The 17,140-nt window shown below is 39.6% G+C and overlaps 1 protein-coding gene across 1 annotated transcript in view; it reads right to left on the bottom strand.

Annotated features, from left to right (window-relative positions):
* Nucleotides 1–793: 793 nt before the first annotated feature.
* The window catches only part of LOC116827688 (putative G-protein coupled receptor 141), a 39,334-nt gene continuing 22,987 nt past the window's right edge, over nt 794–17,140 (bottom strand). The window contains exons 2-3 of the mRNA XM_075062590.1: nt 11,705–11,831; nt 794–3,629 (exon numbers count right to left, since the gene is read on the bottom strand). Coding sequence (XP_074918691.1) covers nt 2,697–3,605 — 909 coding nt within the window. The 5' untranslated portion in view covers nt 3,606–3,629; nt 11,705–11,831 and the 3' untranslated portion in view covers nt 794–2,696. The remainder of the gene's footprint in view (nt 3,630–11,704; nt 11,832–17,140) is intronic.

The raw sequence follows: 17,140 nt of genomic DNA, 5'->3' as shown, positions 1-17,140 counted from the left end.
TTACATTAATTAATCCCACACTCTACTGAAATGTATTAGTTGGAGTAAAAAAATCAGATATACAAAAGCAAATAATTTCTTGTTCAGATCTCCTCATTATTTCAGGATAATATGAACAATATCATTATATATTATACTTTAGAATATAATTATTATGATGGCAGCTCTGGTCGTGACTATAGCTGAGGTTGTGTTCCAATTTCCATTTAAAGCAGGAATACCAGCCACCTGCTAAATAATTGAAATATTGTTATTTTTCATTAGATTAGGGTCAATTGCTCTCCATAGACTAAATTTTTATAATTATCTTCTTGATTCATTACTTCGTTTTTATTAAAAATGCACCTATTTTGAAATTTAGGCTTGGCTGTTAGGCCAAATGATCTCAAAAAATACAAAACATACTGTTCAGATTTGGCCTAGTAACTAAGGCTTGCTTACAACACAGGCACATTTCTTCTAATGAGTCAGAATTCCTTTTCAAGTTATTTCCAATATTTGTCATAACTATTTTTTATTTCATGATACTGAATGCCGACAATTAACATACCCTGGAAATGAAGAGATTTTGACTCAACTGCACCCCTTTGGGTGAAGCTCTGGAACTGCAACAGAAGGAGAGAAAATAGTAACTACACCTAGTGTGGTGTGGGTGTATTCTTAGAAGAATTACTTAATCTACATATAATTTTTCACAATATATGAACGCTATATTTACTTCAAGTGTCAACATTTTACTGTATTTATTGTATGTAACTATCTGTTTTGAAAATAAAATTTTACAAAACTTTAATATAAAGCAATTTTTATTTAATTTATGCATATTTGTAGGAAAGATTTGAATGAAAAGATGTGTTTGTGAGCCAAACCCCACAGTTATTATTGTTATTATAAAACAATTATATAGTGTTGTTAAGGTATAAGTTGCTCTACAGACTCTACACCAAGTATATACTGCACACCAAAGGTGACAAAGAGAAAAAATACAAACACAAATTTATTTTCACCTTCTCTCCCTGGTGTTATAGCCTTTGCTGATGGTTCCAAACTCTTGTTGTTCCACATGAGAATTACTCAGTCTCTCTCAGTTCAGGATATTATAATCTGGTCAGACCTACTGAGCAATAAGTAGGGAGTTCTAAGAATGAGGGAAGAAGGCTCAGAGAAATGAATGGTAGACATCAACACAAGGGATATTAAGGAGAGCAGCAGTACATTTTGTGTCTTGACAATAGACAGTGAAACAAAAGGACATGAAAGGTGAGATATATGAAAGGGTGAAGTTGTGCAGTCTTGCGATGAGAACGTGGGCAGAGCCATGAAAAAGAATTAATCAGAGAATTTGTCCAGCTAATGCCACCAAATTTACCAAATAAGTCACATATTATTCAACTGACTCTAGATGAAAAGTTTGAACTTGATGTAGAAGGCAAAAAGAAATGGAAATAGAAATTAACCATCCACTATTTTGAGCTACAGCCATCAATGATATATGTTCTCTATTGGGACATGTACAATACAGTAGATCTGTGTAGGCTTAAATATCTTCCACAAAGTGATTTTTTTACATTTTTTCCTTAGCTTGATAATGGGTAATTCTAGGTTTTAAAAAAATCCCCACTGCTCACCATGTGAAATACAACTGGCTGCTCAGTCACACCACACATGCTAACCTCATCCCATTCCAGCCATTGTTTCTATCTTTTTTACTTGCCCAGATTACAAAATTCTGTAGGACTAATTTATCCCAGGGACATTCTGAGAGGCCAGACTATGGCCTTCAAAACTGGGCAAAAGTATCATAGAAAAGGAAATTATTGTTACCTTGGAGACTAAAATAAATGACCTGTAGAAACAATACAGCTGCTGTCTGATTAATATTCTAAATTAAATTATCTGTAGCGTTAACTAAAGGAGCTCTTGAAAAAACTGGACAACTCTGTGAAGAAAGAGAATAAACACTGGCTTTTGATTTGAACTGCCAATGCTGAATATAGTGCCCAGTGATACGTAATTATTTATGGAGACATTTTTACAGCACAGGAAAGACATAAATCAGACCTTTCCCTCTCACAATAAAGCCATTTGCAAAAGAGTGAGTTCAGTGGAAAAAAATTTAAGAGATACATTTACTGCTTGCTTTTTAGGAGTTGTATCAGTTGATCAATTGGACTAGAAAACCATATTGCAGTGTAAGCCCAAAATTCTTCAGCGAAGACCTGTAGAACCACCACATTCTATCACAGATTGTTGTTAATAAATAACCTATAAACAGTACACGTACAGATCTAGGAACTTCAAACATCTATATGTTTTATTACATAAGCCACTATTGATTGACTTTGTGCTTTATTTTTCTCTCCCCACATTCTTTACAAATCATCTTGGGCTATTGCTTCTTTTCCCTCTGCAGCAGGGGATTGGAACCTTTGTCTCTATTGTGATGCAGCACAGTTACTACCAGTCTGCTAGGCTGGCACTGTGAACACTGTTAAGTATTTCACCTACTCAAAGAATCTATGTTATTTTGCTGGTACTGTGTTTAAGTCATATAAGATAAATAGATACACATAATTTATAATGCTTTTTGACTTGTCTCCATAAATTATCATTTTTAAAAAATACTAACAAAGCCATATGTTTTCCTCCCACCTAAACACTGTAGTGTGGAAGATGGTCTCTAAAAACGAACGAACCTAACAGCATGCAAGCTTGTCTCGAAGCATAATAATCTTTTGCTTAAAGAAACGGCTTCCACCTATAACAAATGACAGCAAATCAAGACAGCTGATGGCAGTTATACTCAGACAGATATCATTGTAAGTTTCTGATTGTTTTTCCTCTATGTGCTGTATGTAATAGACCCTAAAGAGGTGATATGGGAGGAAACAAATGATTATCACAGATATGAACATCAAGCTTTTAATCTGGGCCCAGAATTCTTGATGTGACCAGACAGAACCTGGAAGCTTTTTCACCACCTTTAGAATGATGAAGACTTGCAACCCCAATAAGACACATGTGATGGTAGTTACAACGGCAATTATGACATAGTTTAGTGCTTTCACACTCTCCTTCTTGAGTTCTTGTTGGAACGTAAAACATGTGGTATTTCCATACTCCCCAGAATTTCCATACCGAGCAACGAACAAAGGCAGCACAATCACAATGGCCACTATCCACACTGCAGCACTAGCAGCCACAGCATGCAGCTTCCTGTAGAACTCCACCTTGTCCTTCCATTGAAAGAAAATGAGCCACCGGATAATGAGCGTGATTATGTAGAATAGAAGAGTGAGGTACATGTGGATGTGCATCATAGCACTCACTGCTTTACAAAAGGCAAATCCAAAAATCCACTTCTGACTGATATAATAATAAAGCCTAAATGGCACAGTCAGGAGAAGCAGGCTGTGCAACACCACGAGGTTGACAATCGCTGCTGTAGTCACTGACAGAGTGTTCATTTTAACCAACAAAAATGACATTGCGATGGCTCCAATTGTACCTCCAATAAATGCTACTATATATATAGTAATCAGTGCGTAACGTTCAATGTCATTGGGCTGAGATGCATTCGGCAAGGTTGTAGTCTCTTCAGGCATGGTCGTCTAAATCTCTCTTTTGGACTCTATAAAAGAAGACATCAATGTCATTAAAGATTAAAGTGAGATTTAAAACTAACTTAGTCTTCAGCCCAGTTCTGGTTCCAGGGCATATACTGTATATAATCCTAGGAATGCTTGGATTATTTCATTTCTGATATCAGTTACTGCAAATGATTTTCCCCACTACTGAAATGTGCTCTGTTAGGAAAGGCAGTTCAGCGTTTCTGCTAGTTAGGAAACAATGGCTGCAAAAGCTGAATTTAAAGACGGAAAAATCCCAAGCATATACATAAGTTAGAGGAAGAAGCTGATCAAGTTATGGAAATGTTACCAGCCATGTACTTAAAAACAGTTACTAATTAATATTTCAAAACAAAGATAGGCAATAAAGATCTGCTTCTTCGCCAAATTATATGAGTACGATCCTTATGGGGAATGACAGCCAAGGAAGGAGTACTGTGGAAAGGGATCAGGGGATCATAGTGGACCACAAGCTAAATATGAGTCAACAGTGTAACGCTGTTGCAAAAAAAGCGAGCATCATTCTGGGATGTATTAGCAGGAGTGCTGTAAGCAAGACCCGAGAAGTAATTCTTCTGCTCTACTCCACTCTGATTAGGCCTCAGCTGGAGTATTGTGACCAGTTCTGGGTGCCACATTTCAGAAAAGATGTGGACAAATTGGAGAAAGTCCAGAGAAGAGCAATAAAAATGATTAAAGGTCTAGAAAACATGACATATGAGAGAAGATTGAAAAGGCTGGGTTTGTTTAGTCTGGAGAAGAGAAGACTGAGAGGGGACATGACAACACTTTTCAAGTACATAAAAGGTTGTTACAAGGAGGAGGGAGAAAAATTGTTGTTCTTAACCTCTGAGGATAGGACAAGAAGCAATGGGCTTAAATTGCAGCAAGAGAGGTTTAAATTGGACATTCAGAAAAACTTCTTAATGTCAGGGTGTTAAGCACTGGAATAAATTGCCTAGGGAGGCTGTGGAATCTTCAGCACTGGAAATGTTTAAAAGCCGGTTAGATAACACCTGTCAGGGATTTTCTAGATTATACTTAGTCCTGCCATGGGTGCAGAGGACTGGACTAGATGACCTCTCAAGGTCCCTTCCAGTTGTTTGATTCTATGATTCTATGATTCTTATCAGCCCTTTGTGTTAACAGCTCAGATCTTATTATACAGGATCTACTTGGTGATCATAAAGAAGACACAAGTCATTGTTAGAATCCTGCTATTTATTCATTAAAATTAAGTGTGCTGGGAGAGAAGCTGAGCCCTGATTAGGGAGCGGTGCTTCTTTGACTAGGGGTCCTATAAAGGTAGCCAGCCAGCCAGTCAGGCAGCTGCAGCAGCACAGGACCAAAAGCAAAGTGAAAATTGTAGTTCTGCTGCATAGATGGGGACATCTTTGCCATCCTGGGGGACTATTAACACATGCAGCAGAAGACAGAGCCATGGCAGGACTCTGCAGCTCACTGGAAAGACGAGATCTTGACATGTTGGAAGGTGACATGCTGGATGGGCAGACCACAGGACCACATGACCATACACTGTTTGGAGCAAGCAGGTAGATTGGATCTAGTATTCCTTCACATACCTGACAGTAGCTGGATATGGCATGTGTGCCCTGAATTGTGTCTCAGTCTGGGTTCACTCCTGCTAGCTTCCTCCTGGATCCTTGCGGACGAAGCACTTTTATTTGAATTTGACTCATGGATCTTACAATGTAAAACCTGACCTGGTTTCCTTTTTACACCAAAGCAGTGTTAGATTTGCAGTATGATAAGTAGTTCCTCTATTTATTGTATCACTGATCTTTTAGGTGATTTCCATTTTAAGTAATACCCATTTTGACAGTCAAAAGACTATTTAACAGTTTCCTCATTTGTGGAGAAGAGGAAATACCTTTGATATTTCTAATATCAGGTTTCAGTTGCAATGGGACATTAATAATATGATATTTCTCAGTGACTTCATTTTTTAATAAAGATTTTAGCTGTTAACATGTTTTTAGCATGCCAATCATTGTAGTATCTGAGCTTTCTTTATACAATGGCCACTATTTGAAAAGTCCACACTTACTTTAACTGTTACCTCAACATATCCAAAGGACCAATTATTTCACTATATTTAGTATCAGCAATAACCATGGGACCTTAGGTATTGTAGAGGAATTGCTGGTAAATACTGACTCTCTAATGGTTGACTCTGTATTTTAGAGGTTAAAATTATATTTGTAGCTCAAAATGAAGTTCTCTCAACATTTTTTTCCAGTAAATTATGAGCAAGTAAAATGTGTTGCAAAAGGGATTTTTCTCTAAGGAACTACAATTTACAACATATTTCAACTATTGTACTGGAAAGGAAAGAGTACACGTTCCTTCCTATTCTAACTATTGCCACTTCTATAACATTGCTATTTAGCTTTCAAACGTTCATACCAGAAGGGATTAGCAACAGCTGTTTGTATGTCAATTTTTTAAGTTGTCGAACTGTAATTAGAAAACATGTCACTATAACGTCGCATTATCAGACAGTCTCAAGCTGGAATGTGTATTTACAGTTTTAAAGTACTACTATACTAAAGGTAACTGCTGCAAATCTGGGTTGCTATGACAGACATATGATTATCTGCATCATTAACAGTAGTTCTGTGGTTGAGGTTGGATGACCCCTGGTGGTTGCTTCTCAAGTTCAATCAATGAAACATTTTCAGAATTCACATAGAAGAAACAAAGTAGAAACACCACGTTTTGAATTTTTCACACATCTCTGCTACGTTCAGACAGTGAAAAAGTTACCTGTGACCCTCGGGGCATGCCAGTGCATTGTAATGCAAGTTTCTACAGGATTATGGAGAATCTACACACCATCCTTGCAATGATTCTGCAGGAAGGCTCATCTTCATTGTGTGTAAAAAGCATTCCTCAACAGTGATGTTAAAGCACACAAAATCAGCTTATCTGCCCACCACTGTTACAGCCATCCAGTTGAAACCTATTTATGTTGAGAATACATAACACAGCATGACATAGCATAATATGTTGCACAGAGAAAATTGCTACCTTCTCAGAAGGCACAGTTTCCTACTGTGCAGACACCTGAAGGGCCAGAAAACACTGACCAGAATTGCAAGTGCCAGGTCTTACAGACATAACTTTTAGCAGGACACACATGGAATGAGAACATGAAGTCTTATGTATTGAAAGGTAAACACTTTATGACATTAGTCCAGGATCTTGGAATCTGTGTGCAGCCCAAGAGATAGACTGTATATGAGGGTCAAAGGGCAGACAAATACCTGCCATAGGCTGAGAAACAGCCTCAGGGTTGGTTGCACTAGCTTCTGAGAGAGATGACTCTCCCATGTGGTTTCCCCACTCAGATTATGTAGTTGCAGATCTGCTGGCTCAGTCCCACCTCCAAAAGACTCCTCCACACTATGGATTCGCTGCAGGATTGTGTTTTGTTGCTGCATAGGGTTGCTTCATTCTGGCCCTCACCTCTGTGTTGCAGAATTACACCAGCTTACTATGCCCATGAAAATGGAGGGGGATTGGATTGACCCTGAAATATATATGTTCAGGGCTTTTCAGGGAGGGGCTTGTGTCTTCTTCCTTTCCTGGTTCCCTCTTACCCAGGCTACATCATGGTCAACGGTATTACGTGAGATCAGAAGCAAATCTCGAATCCTTCTCTACACTAAATGTCTTCTTGTTTGGCTAAACTTTTGGGAGACAGGGGTTTTGAAGAATAGTAGCACAAGGGCACTCAACCACCTCATTCGGCATCATATAGAAGCTAAAGATGCATCTGTTGATGTTGGGGGCTTTCAGGAAATCATCAAAACATCAATATTTTGTTTCAGCAGAGGAGGTGGCAGATTGTGCTAGGAAAAAGTCTAGAAACTAGAGTCTTTCAGAATGGTGATTGACAAAAAGATTTTTGTGATAAATTTGAGCATTGATGTTTCATAAATTCATAGATTACATTATTATTGTATATTATTAATATGGCACAAGCCATAGGACTTCCCTGAATCATTCTTATTTGAACTACAACATATGTTTTAGAAAAACATCCAATCTTGATTTAGAATTTCCAGTGATGGAGAATCCAAAACAAGCCTTGGTAAATTGTTCCAGTAGTTAATTACCCTCACCGTTAAAAAATTAGCACCTTATTTCTAGTCTGATTTTGTCTAGTTTCAATTTCCAGCCACTGGATCTTATTATACCTTTGTCTACTAGACTGAAAAGCCCATTATTATTACATTTCTGTTCCCCATGTAGGTACTTATAGACTACGATCAAGTTGCCCCTTAACCTTCTCCTTGTTAGACTCAAGGAGCTCAATCTATTTAGTATATCACTATACAGCATGTTTTCCAACCCTTTAATCATTCTCGTGGCTTTCTGAACATTCTCCAATTTATCAACATCCTTCTTGAAATATAACCACCAGAACTGGACATAATATTTTAGTACCGGTTGCACCAGTGCCAAATACAGAAGCAGTATAATTAGGGCTGTCAATTAAACACAGTTAACTCATGCGATTAACTAAAAAAAAACATGATTAATCAGAGTTTTAATTACACAATTAAACAATAAAATATCAATTGAAATGTATTAAATATTTTTGGATGTTTTTCTACATTTTCAAATATATTGATTTCAGTACAACACAGAATACAAAGTGTACAGTGTTCATTTTATATTAGTTTTAATACAAATATTTGCACTGTAAAAATGATAAACAAAAGAAACAGTATTTTTCAATTCATCTCATACAAGTACTGTAGTGCAATGTCTTTATTGTGTAATTGCAATTTACAAATGTAGATTTTTTTTAATTACATAACTGCACTCAAAAACAAAACAATGAAAAACATTAGAGCCTACAAGTCCACTCGTCCTACTTCTTGTTCAGGCAATAGTTCACATTATTTACATTTACAGGAGATAATGCTGCCCACTTCTTATGGACAATGTCACCTGAAAGTGAGAACAGGTGTTTGCATGGCACTGTTCTAGCCGGCACTGCAAGGTATTTACATGCCAGATATGGTACTTTCATGCTTTGGCCACCATTCCAGAGGATATGCTTCCATACTGGTGATGCTTGTTAAAAAAATAATGGATTAATTAAATTTGAGATTGAACTCCCTGGGGGAGAATTGTATGTCTCCTGCTCTGTGTTTTACCAGCATTCTGCCATATACTTCATGTTATAGCAGTCTCGTATGATGACATAGCACAGGTTGTTCGATTTAAGAACACTTTCACTGTAGATTTGGCAAAACGCAAAGAAGGTACCAATGTGAGATTTCTAAAGATAGCTACAGCACTTGACCCAAGGTTTAAGAATCTAAAGTGCCTTCCAAAATCTGAGAGAGATGAGATGTGGAACATGCTTTCAGAAGTTTTAAAAGAGCAACACTCCAATGCAGAAACCGAACCTCAAACAGAAAATCAACATTCTGCTGGTAACATCTGACTCAGATGATGAAAATGAACATGCGTTGGTCCACTCTGCTTTAGAGCGTTATGGAGCATAACCCATCATCAGCATGGAAGTATGTCCTCTGGAATGGTGGTTGAAGCATGAAGGGACATATGACTCTTTAGTTCAGCTGACACATAAATATCTCGCAACGCTGGCTACAACAGTGCCATGCGAATGCCTGTTCTCACTTTCAGGTGACATTGTAAAAAAGAAGCAGGTAGCATTATCTCCTGCAAATGTAAACAAATGTGTTTGTCTGAGCGAATGGCTGAACAAGAAGGAGGACTGAGGGGTCTTGTAGGCTCTAAAGTTTTATACTGTTTTATTTTTGAATGCAAGTTTTTTCGTACATAATTCTACATTTGTAAGTCCAACTTTCTTGATAAAGAGATTGCACTACAGTACTTGTATTAGGTGAATTGAAAAATACTATTTCTTTTGTACAGAGCATTGTACACTTTGTATTCTATGTTATAATTGAAATCGGTATATTTGACAATGTAGAAAAGATCCAAAATATTTAAATAAATGGTATTGTATTATTGTTTAACAGCGCAATTAATTGCAATTTTTTGAATTGCTTGACAGCCCTAAATATAACTTTCTTATTCCGACTTGATATTCCTTTGTTTATACATCCAAGGAGGACATTAACCCTTTTGGTCAGATGATTGCAATGGGAGCTTATGTTCAGCTATAATTCGCCATGTCTCCTAGGTCTTTTTCAAAATCACTCCTTCCCAGGATAGAGTCCCCATCCCGTACGTATTTTTTTAATTCTTCTTCCCTAGATGTATGACTTTATATCTTACTATACACATACTAATACACATATTGTGTGCTTGTACCCAGATCCAGAACACTTGGTATCAGTGACTAGTTCTTTTCCGTATCTACCGCTCCCCTAATCTTTGTGTCATCTGCAAACTTTATTATTAATAATTGTATATGTTCTCCCAGGTCACTGATAAAAATATTAAATAGCTTAGGACCAAGAACCAATCCCAGTGGAACCTCCCTAGAAACACATGATTATTAATGATGATTCCTCATGTACAATTACATTTTGAGATGTATCAGTTAGCCAATTTTTAATCCATTTAATGTATGCTATGTTGATTATGTATTGTTCTAGTTTCTTAATAGAAATGTCACGTGGTACCAAGCCAAACACCTTACAGAAGTCTAAATTCATTACATCAACACTATTACCTTAATCAAGAAAACCTGTAATCTCATTTAAAAAAAATCAGTTTTGTCAAAATCTCTAAAACGTATTATAATCTGTGTTGACGAATGAATTAAGCTCTCTCTCTCTCTTTCTCTCTCTCTCACAAGTGTCTTTGCAAAATTTACCCTGTGATAAAGATCTGTATCAGGACTGTAAGAGTTTCCCTCCATAATCATGTAGATTTCCATGTAATCCAAAGGTTGGACTCCATTGAAGAGGCATATATATTCTTTGTACAGCTGACTAGGTCCTGTTTTCCCTCTCAAAATCTCAATGAGAATGAAAATTTTCCGTTTGAGTTGAAGTTTTTCGTAGAAATTGTTTTGGTTTTCATGATAGCTGAAAACCCTAAAGCAAATTTTACCAATTATCGACAACCAAAAACCAATTTTTTTTTTTTACAAAAACCTGGAAATTTTAAACAAATTTTTTCACAAAAATTTTCATTTAGTCAAAAAGCTATTTTATGTTTAAAAAGTACATCAGTTTTTGACTCATTCTAATGATTTTTGACTAATTCTAATTAAGAATATACTTATAAAATTTGCAGATGACACCAAGCTGGGAGGGATTGCAAAAACATGGGAGACAGGAATAGAATTCAAAATGACCTTGACAAATTGGTCTGAAATCAACAAGATGAAATTAAATAAAAACAAACGCAGAGTACTTCACCTAGGGAGGAAAAATTAAATGCACAACTCTTAAATGGAGAAATAACTGGATAGGTGATGGTACTGCTGAAAAGGATCTGAGGGTTACAGCAGATCACAAATTGAAACAAGTCAACAATGTGATACAGGTGCAAGAAAGACTAACATCATTCTGGAGTGTATTAACAGCAGCATCATATGTAAGATACAAGAGGTAATTATCCTGCTCTACTTAACACTGGTGAGGCCTCAGCCAGAGGACTGTATCTAATTCTGGGTGCCACACATTAAGACAGATGTGGACAAATAGGGAAGGGAAGAGGGAGGGACCTACAATAAAGATAAAAAGTTTAGAAAACCTCACTGCTGAGGAAAGGCAAAAATAACCTTGAGAAAAGAAGACTGAGGGGGACCTGGTGGTGATCAATTGTCTACCATGTCCTCCATGTCCCCTGAACATAGGACAAGAAGTAATGGGCTAAACCTTCAGCAAGGGGGGTTTAAGTTAGATATTAGGAAATCCTGCCCTATGTTTCTATGATTCTTCATGGTGTAGATTCATGATTGACAGTAACTACAATACCCACACTCCAACAAACAAACAGACCCATATGAAACTTGTAAAATAAATTTCTGCTTAGAAAAAACTGCCGTGATTAAATATATCAGATAGAAGAGTAGGATTTACTGTACATACCTATGATTTTTCCGAACAATTTTTGGAGATCTCTGTCACTTTTTCTGTAGTTCATTTACTGGATGTGAGATGGAGGTCCCTCTGTGCGTGCTGCCATTTGACTGAAACTTTGCAGTAAAAATCCAATCTATCGAAGTAAATGTAGACAAAGGACATATAACTCACCACTGAACAAAGGAGACTTCCAAAAATGCTGTATTCTTAGTTCTGGTTTTTTGAAAATAAATAAATAAAAATTGTGCAATTACACAATAGAACTTTCCTCACAATCTTCTTTACCATCCTAGCTGCCATGGGCATGTTATCTGACTTACCCCTAGCAGCGTAAGAGAAAAGAAGGGAGAACAAACCCAAGATTTATGCACAAAAGAGGGAGGAGGAAGGGAAGGAAAAGTGACCTCCATATACCGGAAACCCAAAAGAGTATGTGTCAGGAAAATAATACCACAAAACAGCAATGAAGAAATGTTTCTTCACACATCAGAACAGCATAAATAAGTAACAGTTAAAAAAGGCCATCCAGAAAAGATCTTAGATTTGTTTAAAATAAGAAAGAAAAAGAGCCAGTTGGATGCATTTCTTTAGTTACAAACTTTGCTTTAAAACCAGTTACAAATTGAATCACAAAACGGATTCTGCTTCGCCAAACACATATACTTTGTTCCTAATCAGGGTTTGTCCTCCACATTTTGAAGCTTATTGATTTGTATCTTCATTTTGTACAATCTAAAACAATTAAGATCCAGATTCTCAAAGGTATTTAAGTTCTTAACTCTCATTGAAATCAATGAAAGTTAAGCACCTGAATACCTTTGAGGATCTGAGTATAAATTAATAAGTGGTTTTCAATTTCAAATAAATGTCATTATGTTACTTTCTCCTTTGGACCCTGTCAAAATTGGTGACCCTGATCCTCAGCTGCATTAGGCAGCTTTGTGCCTAAAACTGTTTTATCTAGTCCCTAGGTTTCACCTGCATAAGGAGATGCTCAAGTGGTTTAGAGCCTCAGTAACAGCTTTTATACCTTTTCCACCTCCCTGGAGTCAGTCCAGAGGATATGGGCAGGGGAAAGGACACTGGAATGCCATGATACCTTAGTAATCTCTACCTGCCTCAATGACCTTTTGGCAGTACCTGATTTACCATAGTGCCACTGGCGCCATGGCGCCGGTCCCACAGTCCAAAGGGCCCCTGGCACATCCTGCTCTTCTCCGCCCCCCGGTCTCTCCTGTAGGGGCAGAAGCTTGATGCTCCCGACTCCTGGGGCTCCTGCTGCAGCAGGGCAGGCTCCGCCGGCAGCCAAGCTCCTCCCCCGCCTCTTCCCTCAGTATGCCATGTTCCTGCCCCTCCCGCTCCCTCTCCTTGCCACCGAATAGCTGTTTGCTGGCACGAGGGACGGGGAGGAGCGGGGCTGCAATGCGCTCGCCATTTGAAGGAGGAGGCGGAGATGAGGCAGGGACATGGCCTTGGGGAATGGTGTAGAATTGAGGCATACTCCTTCCAGCCCCCTGCCATAAGCTGCTCAGAGCAGGGGGCTGGGAGCACACCCATGCCCCCAGCCCCCTGCCCTCACTCTGGCACCCCCTCACAGACTGCCATGACTCCAGCCCTGACTCCTGCACCTGCCACACATACCTAGTCCCCCCACATCCTATGCCCTGACTCCTGCACCCTCCACATCCCCACCCCCACCACCAAACAGGAGCTGCCCCAGGTAAGTGCTCCACACAGCAACCTCCTGCCTCAACCCTGAGCCCTCTCCCTCACCCTAACTCCTGGCCAGACCCTGAACCCCAACTCCCAGCCTGCTCCTGCACCCTAACTGCCTCCCAGACCCTGCACCCCCACCCTCAGCTCAGTGCAGAAAGAGACGAAAAGAATGGGCTAGAACCAGGGAGAAGGTAGGTACCTGCTCTGTGTGGGCGGGAATCCTGTTTACCCCCTCCCCAGCCCTGCTGCGCTTGCAATTTACCCCCGGCCCCTCCCTTGCTCCAGGAACCAACCCTAGCTCCTGCCCCGCTGTGCTTTTGCCCCCATCCCCTTCCTTGATCCAGTCAGCAGGGACTAATCCTTCCCCCGTGCCCCACTGTGCTCATCTTGCCCCTGGCCCCTGCCTTGCTTCAGCTGGGGACCAATCCTTCCCCCCCACACCCATGCCCCGCTGTCATCATTTAAAAAATAATTTTATTTATTTAAATTAGATTTTTGAGGGAAAAACCCCGTCTAAAGATAGTTGTAATTAAGATACATTATATCTCATCATGAAATAGGGATTAAAAATTCTAATTCTATAGTATGAGACAATATATTCATGTAATGTTTAAGAGTTTTGTAAATGAGTTCTAATAGTTCATGGATTAGGGACCCAATTTTATGGGGTTCCACAGGCTTCTGTATAGATTATTTAGGTTAATCGTTCTATCTTCTCAATGGGACTCAGTGCTCAGTCTAGAAGATATCATCCGAGATGCTTAATTTTGCAGTTCTCAAACTGTGGATTTGTGTCTCCAGAGGTAATATGCTTGTTAACAGCAAAAAAAATTTTAAATAAATAATATAGAGAGGTGAGAAATAACAGTCCTCAACTCTGTTGTCCCTCTGCAAATTTGTCTACATAGAGTCAATCCCTTACCTCTCTCTAAAAGTGCAAAGTTTCAAAAAGTTCAATGAATAGAAGATTGTTGAGGGCAGAATAGATCTGGACAAGGAGAAGAAGTCTGTGAGAAGCAAGGGACATATGCTTTTTTGTTAAAATATTATGTTTGCTGTTGAAGAAAAAAAATCCAGAATACTTAATGTTGTTGTTTTAGTTAAATAAAACAATTTAAATGTCTGTCTGATGATGTTCTCCTCCTAATACAGCATGGTAAGAAAATCCTCCAAATAGTAATTATTAACCTGTTGAATTGAAGATAGTTCACCTCCCAATGACTTCATAAATATCTGCTTCAATTATCTTTGGTAAATGAAATAACCAAACAATCATTCATCTTCTGATACAGCTCATCTGAAACTCATCTGAAATTTTTTCAAAATAAATCACTGTTTAAAAATGTATAGTGTGTACCTTCTAAAAACGAAGCCTACATCTCTGAGTTGTGAAGAATATGTATTAAGGTTATAACAACCAACAAGAATGCAATTTTATGTAGAAATCCATGATTAAATCGAGTCTTCCTGACTAGTGATTTAAATCATGATTTAAATCAAATCCACCCTGTCCGCTGTGCTCTTGCCCCTGGCTCCTTCATTCCCCAGGGGGGCCCACAAATATGTTTGGTGCCAAGCCCACAAAAAGTTAATCCGGCCCTGCCCTTTGGTGTAAAGGCATTCAGCACAATTTAGAGTAAGCCACAAGTTCCTTTAAATTATGTCAGGAAACTGAAGGAAAAATCAAACTAGGCTTGAAAAAAACAAGAAATAATGGCAATACGAACCATAATAAAATCTTATAATAAGATTCTTTGTCACTTAATCTCAGTCTGGAAATTTTAGAGAAGCTTCCCCTTTCCCCATTCATCAGTCAAACTTCTGAAACTTGACCTATTGTTCTTCACTCCCACGGAGCCTCTAAGCTAACTACAGTACTAACCCCTTCTGTCCACACCTCAGATGACCCTTGGATTTCATTTCCACTCTGAGCAAAGGGTCCAACCTTACTACCCAACTGGCTTTTCTTTTTTCTCTGGAAAATTTTTAAAATAGGCATGCTGTGAGTTTCCTTAGCAACTGGTATTCAGTCAGCGTAATGTTTTCTGTTGTATGCCCTTTGTATGCCACAATGGATTCTCAGATTTAAAATCTGAACAACGCTCTTTTTCCTTCTGTGGCTCCCAAAACACCCCATATTTTATCCTGTGACTTTATGTCCCAGAATCCTTTGTGTTTCATATCCCAGAATCCTCTGTGCTGTTTCAGGGGAAAAAACACTGTACTATATAATGTTTTGCTTTAAAGCCATTATGCATATTATGCCAAAAAGGACCTATTTACTCTGAAGTCAACAGGGTTTCTCGTATGAAGGAGATCTACCTATGTGAGTAGTGGTTTGCATGTTGGAGCCCTCAATCCATATAATTTTGATATTGTTACACTCTTCAGAAATATAAAAGTATCATTTATTCATAGTTATAGAAAATTATGTAAATTATACATTCCCCAGTGCTGAAGTGATTGAGCGGTGGGTGGGTGGTGTGTCTGTGACAGAGCAGTGAGATAAGCCAGCAAACCAGGATTAAGGCTGCAATTCTGTCACAGAGGTCGCGGATGTCACAGATTCCATGACTTTCTGCGACCTCCGTGACTTTCGCAGCTGCAATGGCCAGTGTGGTTGATCCCAGGGCCGCCAGAGCAGCTGACCATAGGGCCAGCTTCTCGGGCATCCTGTGGCCAACCACACCAAGTGCTGCTCGAGTGGCCCCGGGGCCAGCCGCACCAGCCGCTGCTCAGGTAGGTCCAAGGCGACTAGCCCCAGGGAGCACCTGAGCAGCGGTCCCGGGGACTGGGCCAGGGCCAGCCACACCAGCTGTTGCTCGGGCAGCTGACACAGGGGAAGCACCCAAGCAGTGTTCCCAGAGCAGCAGGCCCCAGGACATCGATTCCAGGGACAGCTCTGAGGAGTGCCTGAACAGCTGTCTCCGGGGCAGCTGGCTGTGGGGAACACCTGAGCAGCAGTCCCCGATGCCTCGGAGCAGGGATGGCTGGGGGCAGTCAGCCCCTGCAGCCAGTGCAGGGACTAGCACTGTGTCCTGGGGTCCCCCAGAGCAGCAGTGCCCAGGCCCCCGGCAGGGCCCTAGGATATGCTAAGTTTTAGTCAGGGGTATTTATAGAGTAAAATTCACGGACAGGTCATGGGCTGTGAATTTTTATTTATTGTACGTGACCTGTCCATAACTTCTGCTAAAAATACCCGTGACAAAATCTTAACCTTAACCATGATTCACTGGCTGGAGAAGTTACAGTGAGAAGTGAGAATCTCAACCAGCAATCCACAGATATGTGGCTGGTTGAGGCTGCTTGGAGAATAGTGGACCTTGGAGCTACAGTCCTCTTAGCTTCTTAATTAGCAGTTCCCCACTCTTCATCCTCCTCCAGACAAAAGACTTTGCTGGGGTATAGACAGAAGAGATGAGCAGTAAAGATCAAAGCTGTAAGTTCTACTGCTGCCCAAACAGTTATAGTTGGTGATTTCTCGATGGATCATGGGTTGACACTCTGAAGAGCCACACATGGCTTTCCAAACTGAGACTGCCTGTGAGATTATTTCTTGGAATCTGGGAGGCAGGGCCGGTGCAACCATTTAGGTGAACTAGGCGGTTGCCTAGGGCGCCAAGATTTGGGGGCGCCAAAAAGCGGCGCCCCCCCCAAAATTTTTTAAATGGTTGCAGCGGCCGCTGCGTAGTCTGAGCTGCCGGCGGCAGCAGCTGCCTCCAGCCC

The sequence above is a fragment of the Chelonoidis abingdonii genome, chromosome 2 (assembly GCF_003597395.2).
Source record: "Chelonoidis abingdonii isolate Lonesome George chromosome 2, CheloAbing_2.0, whole genome shotgun sequence".
In the NCBI taxonomy this organism is placed as follows: domain Eukaryota; kingdom Metazoa; phylum Chordata; order Testudines; family Testudinidae; genus Chelonoidis; species Chelonoidis abingdonii.
The sequence above is the reverse complement of the archived record's forward strand: the minus strand, read 5'-3'. Positions and strand labels throughout refer to the sequence as shown.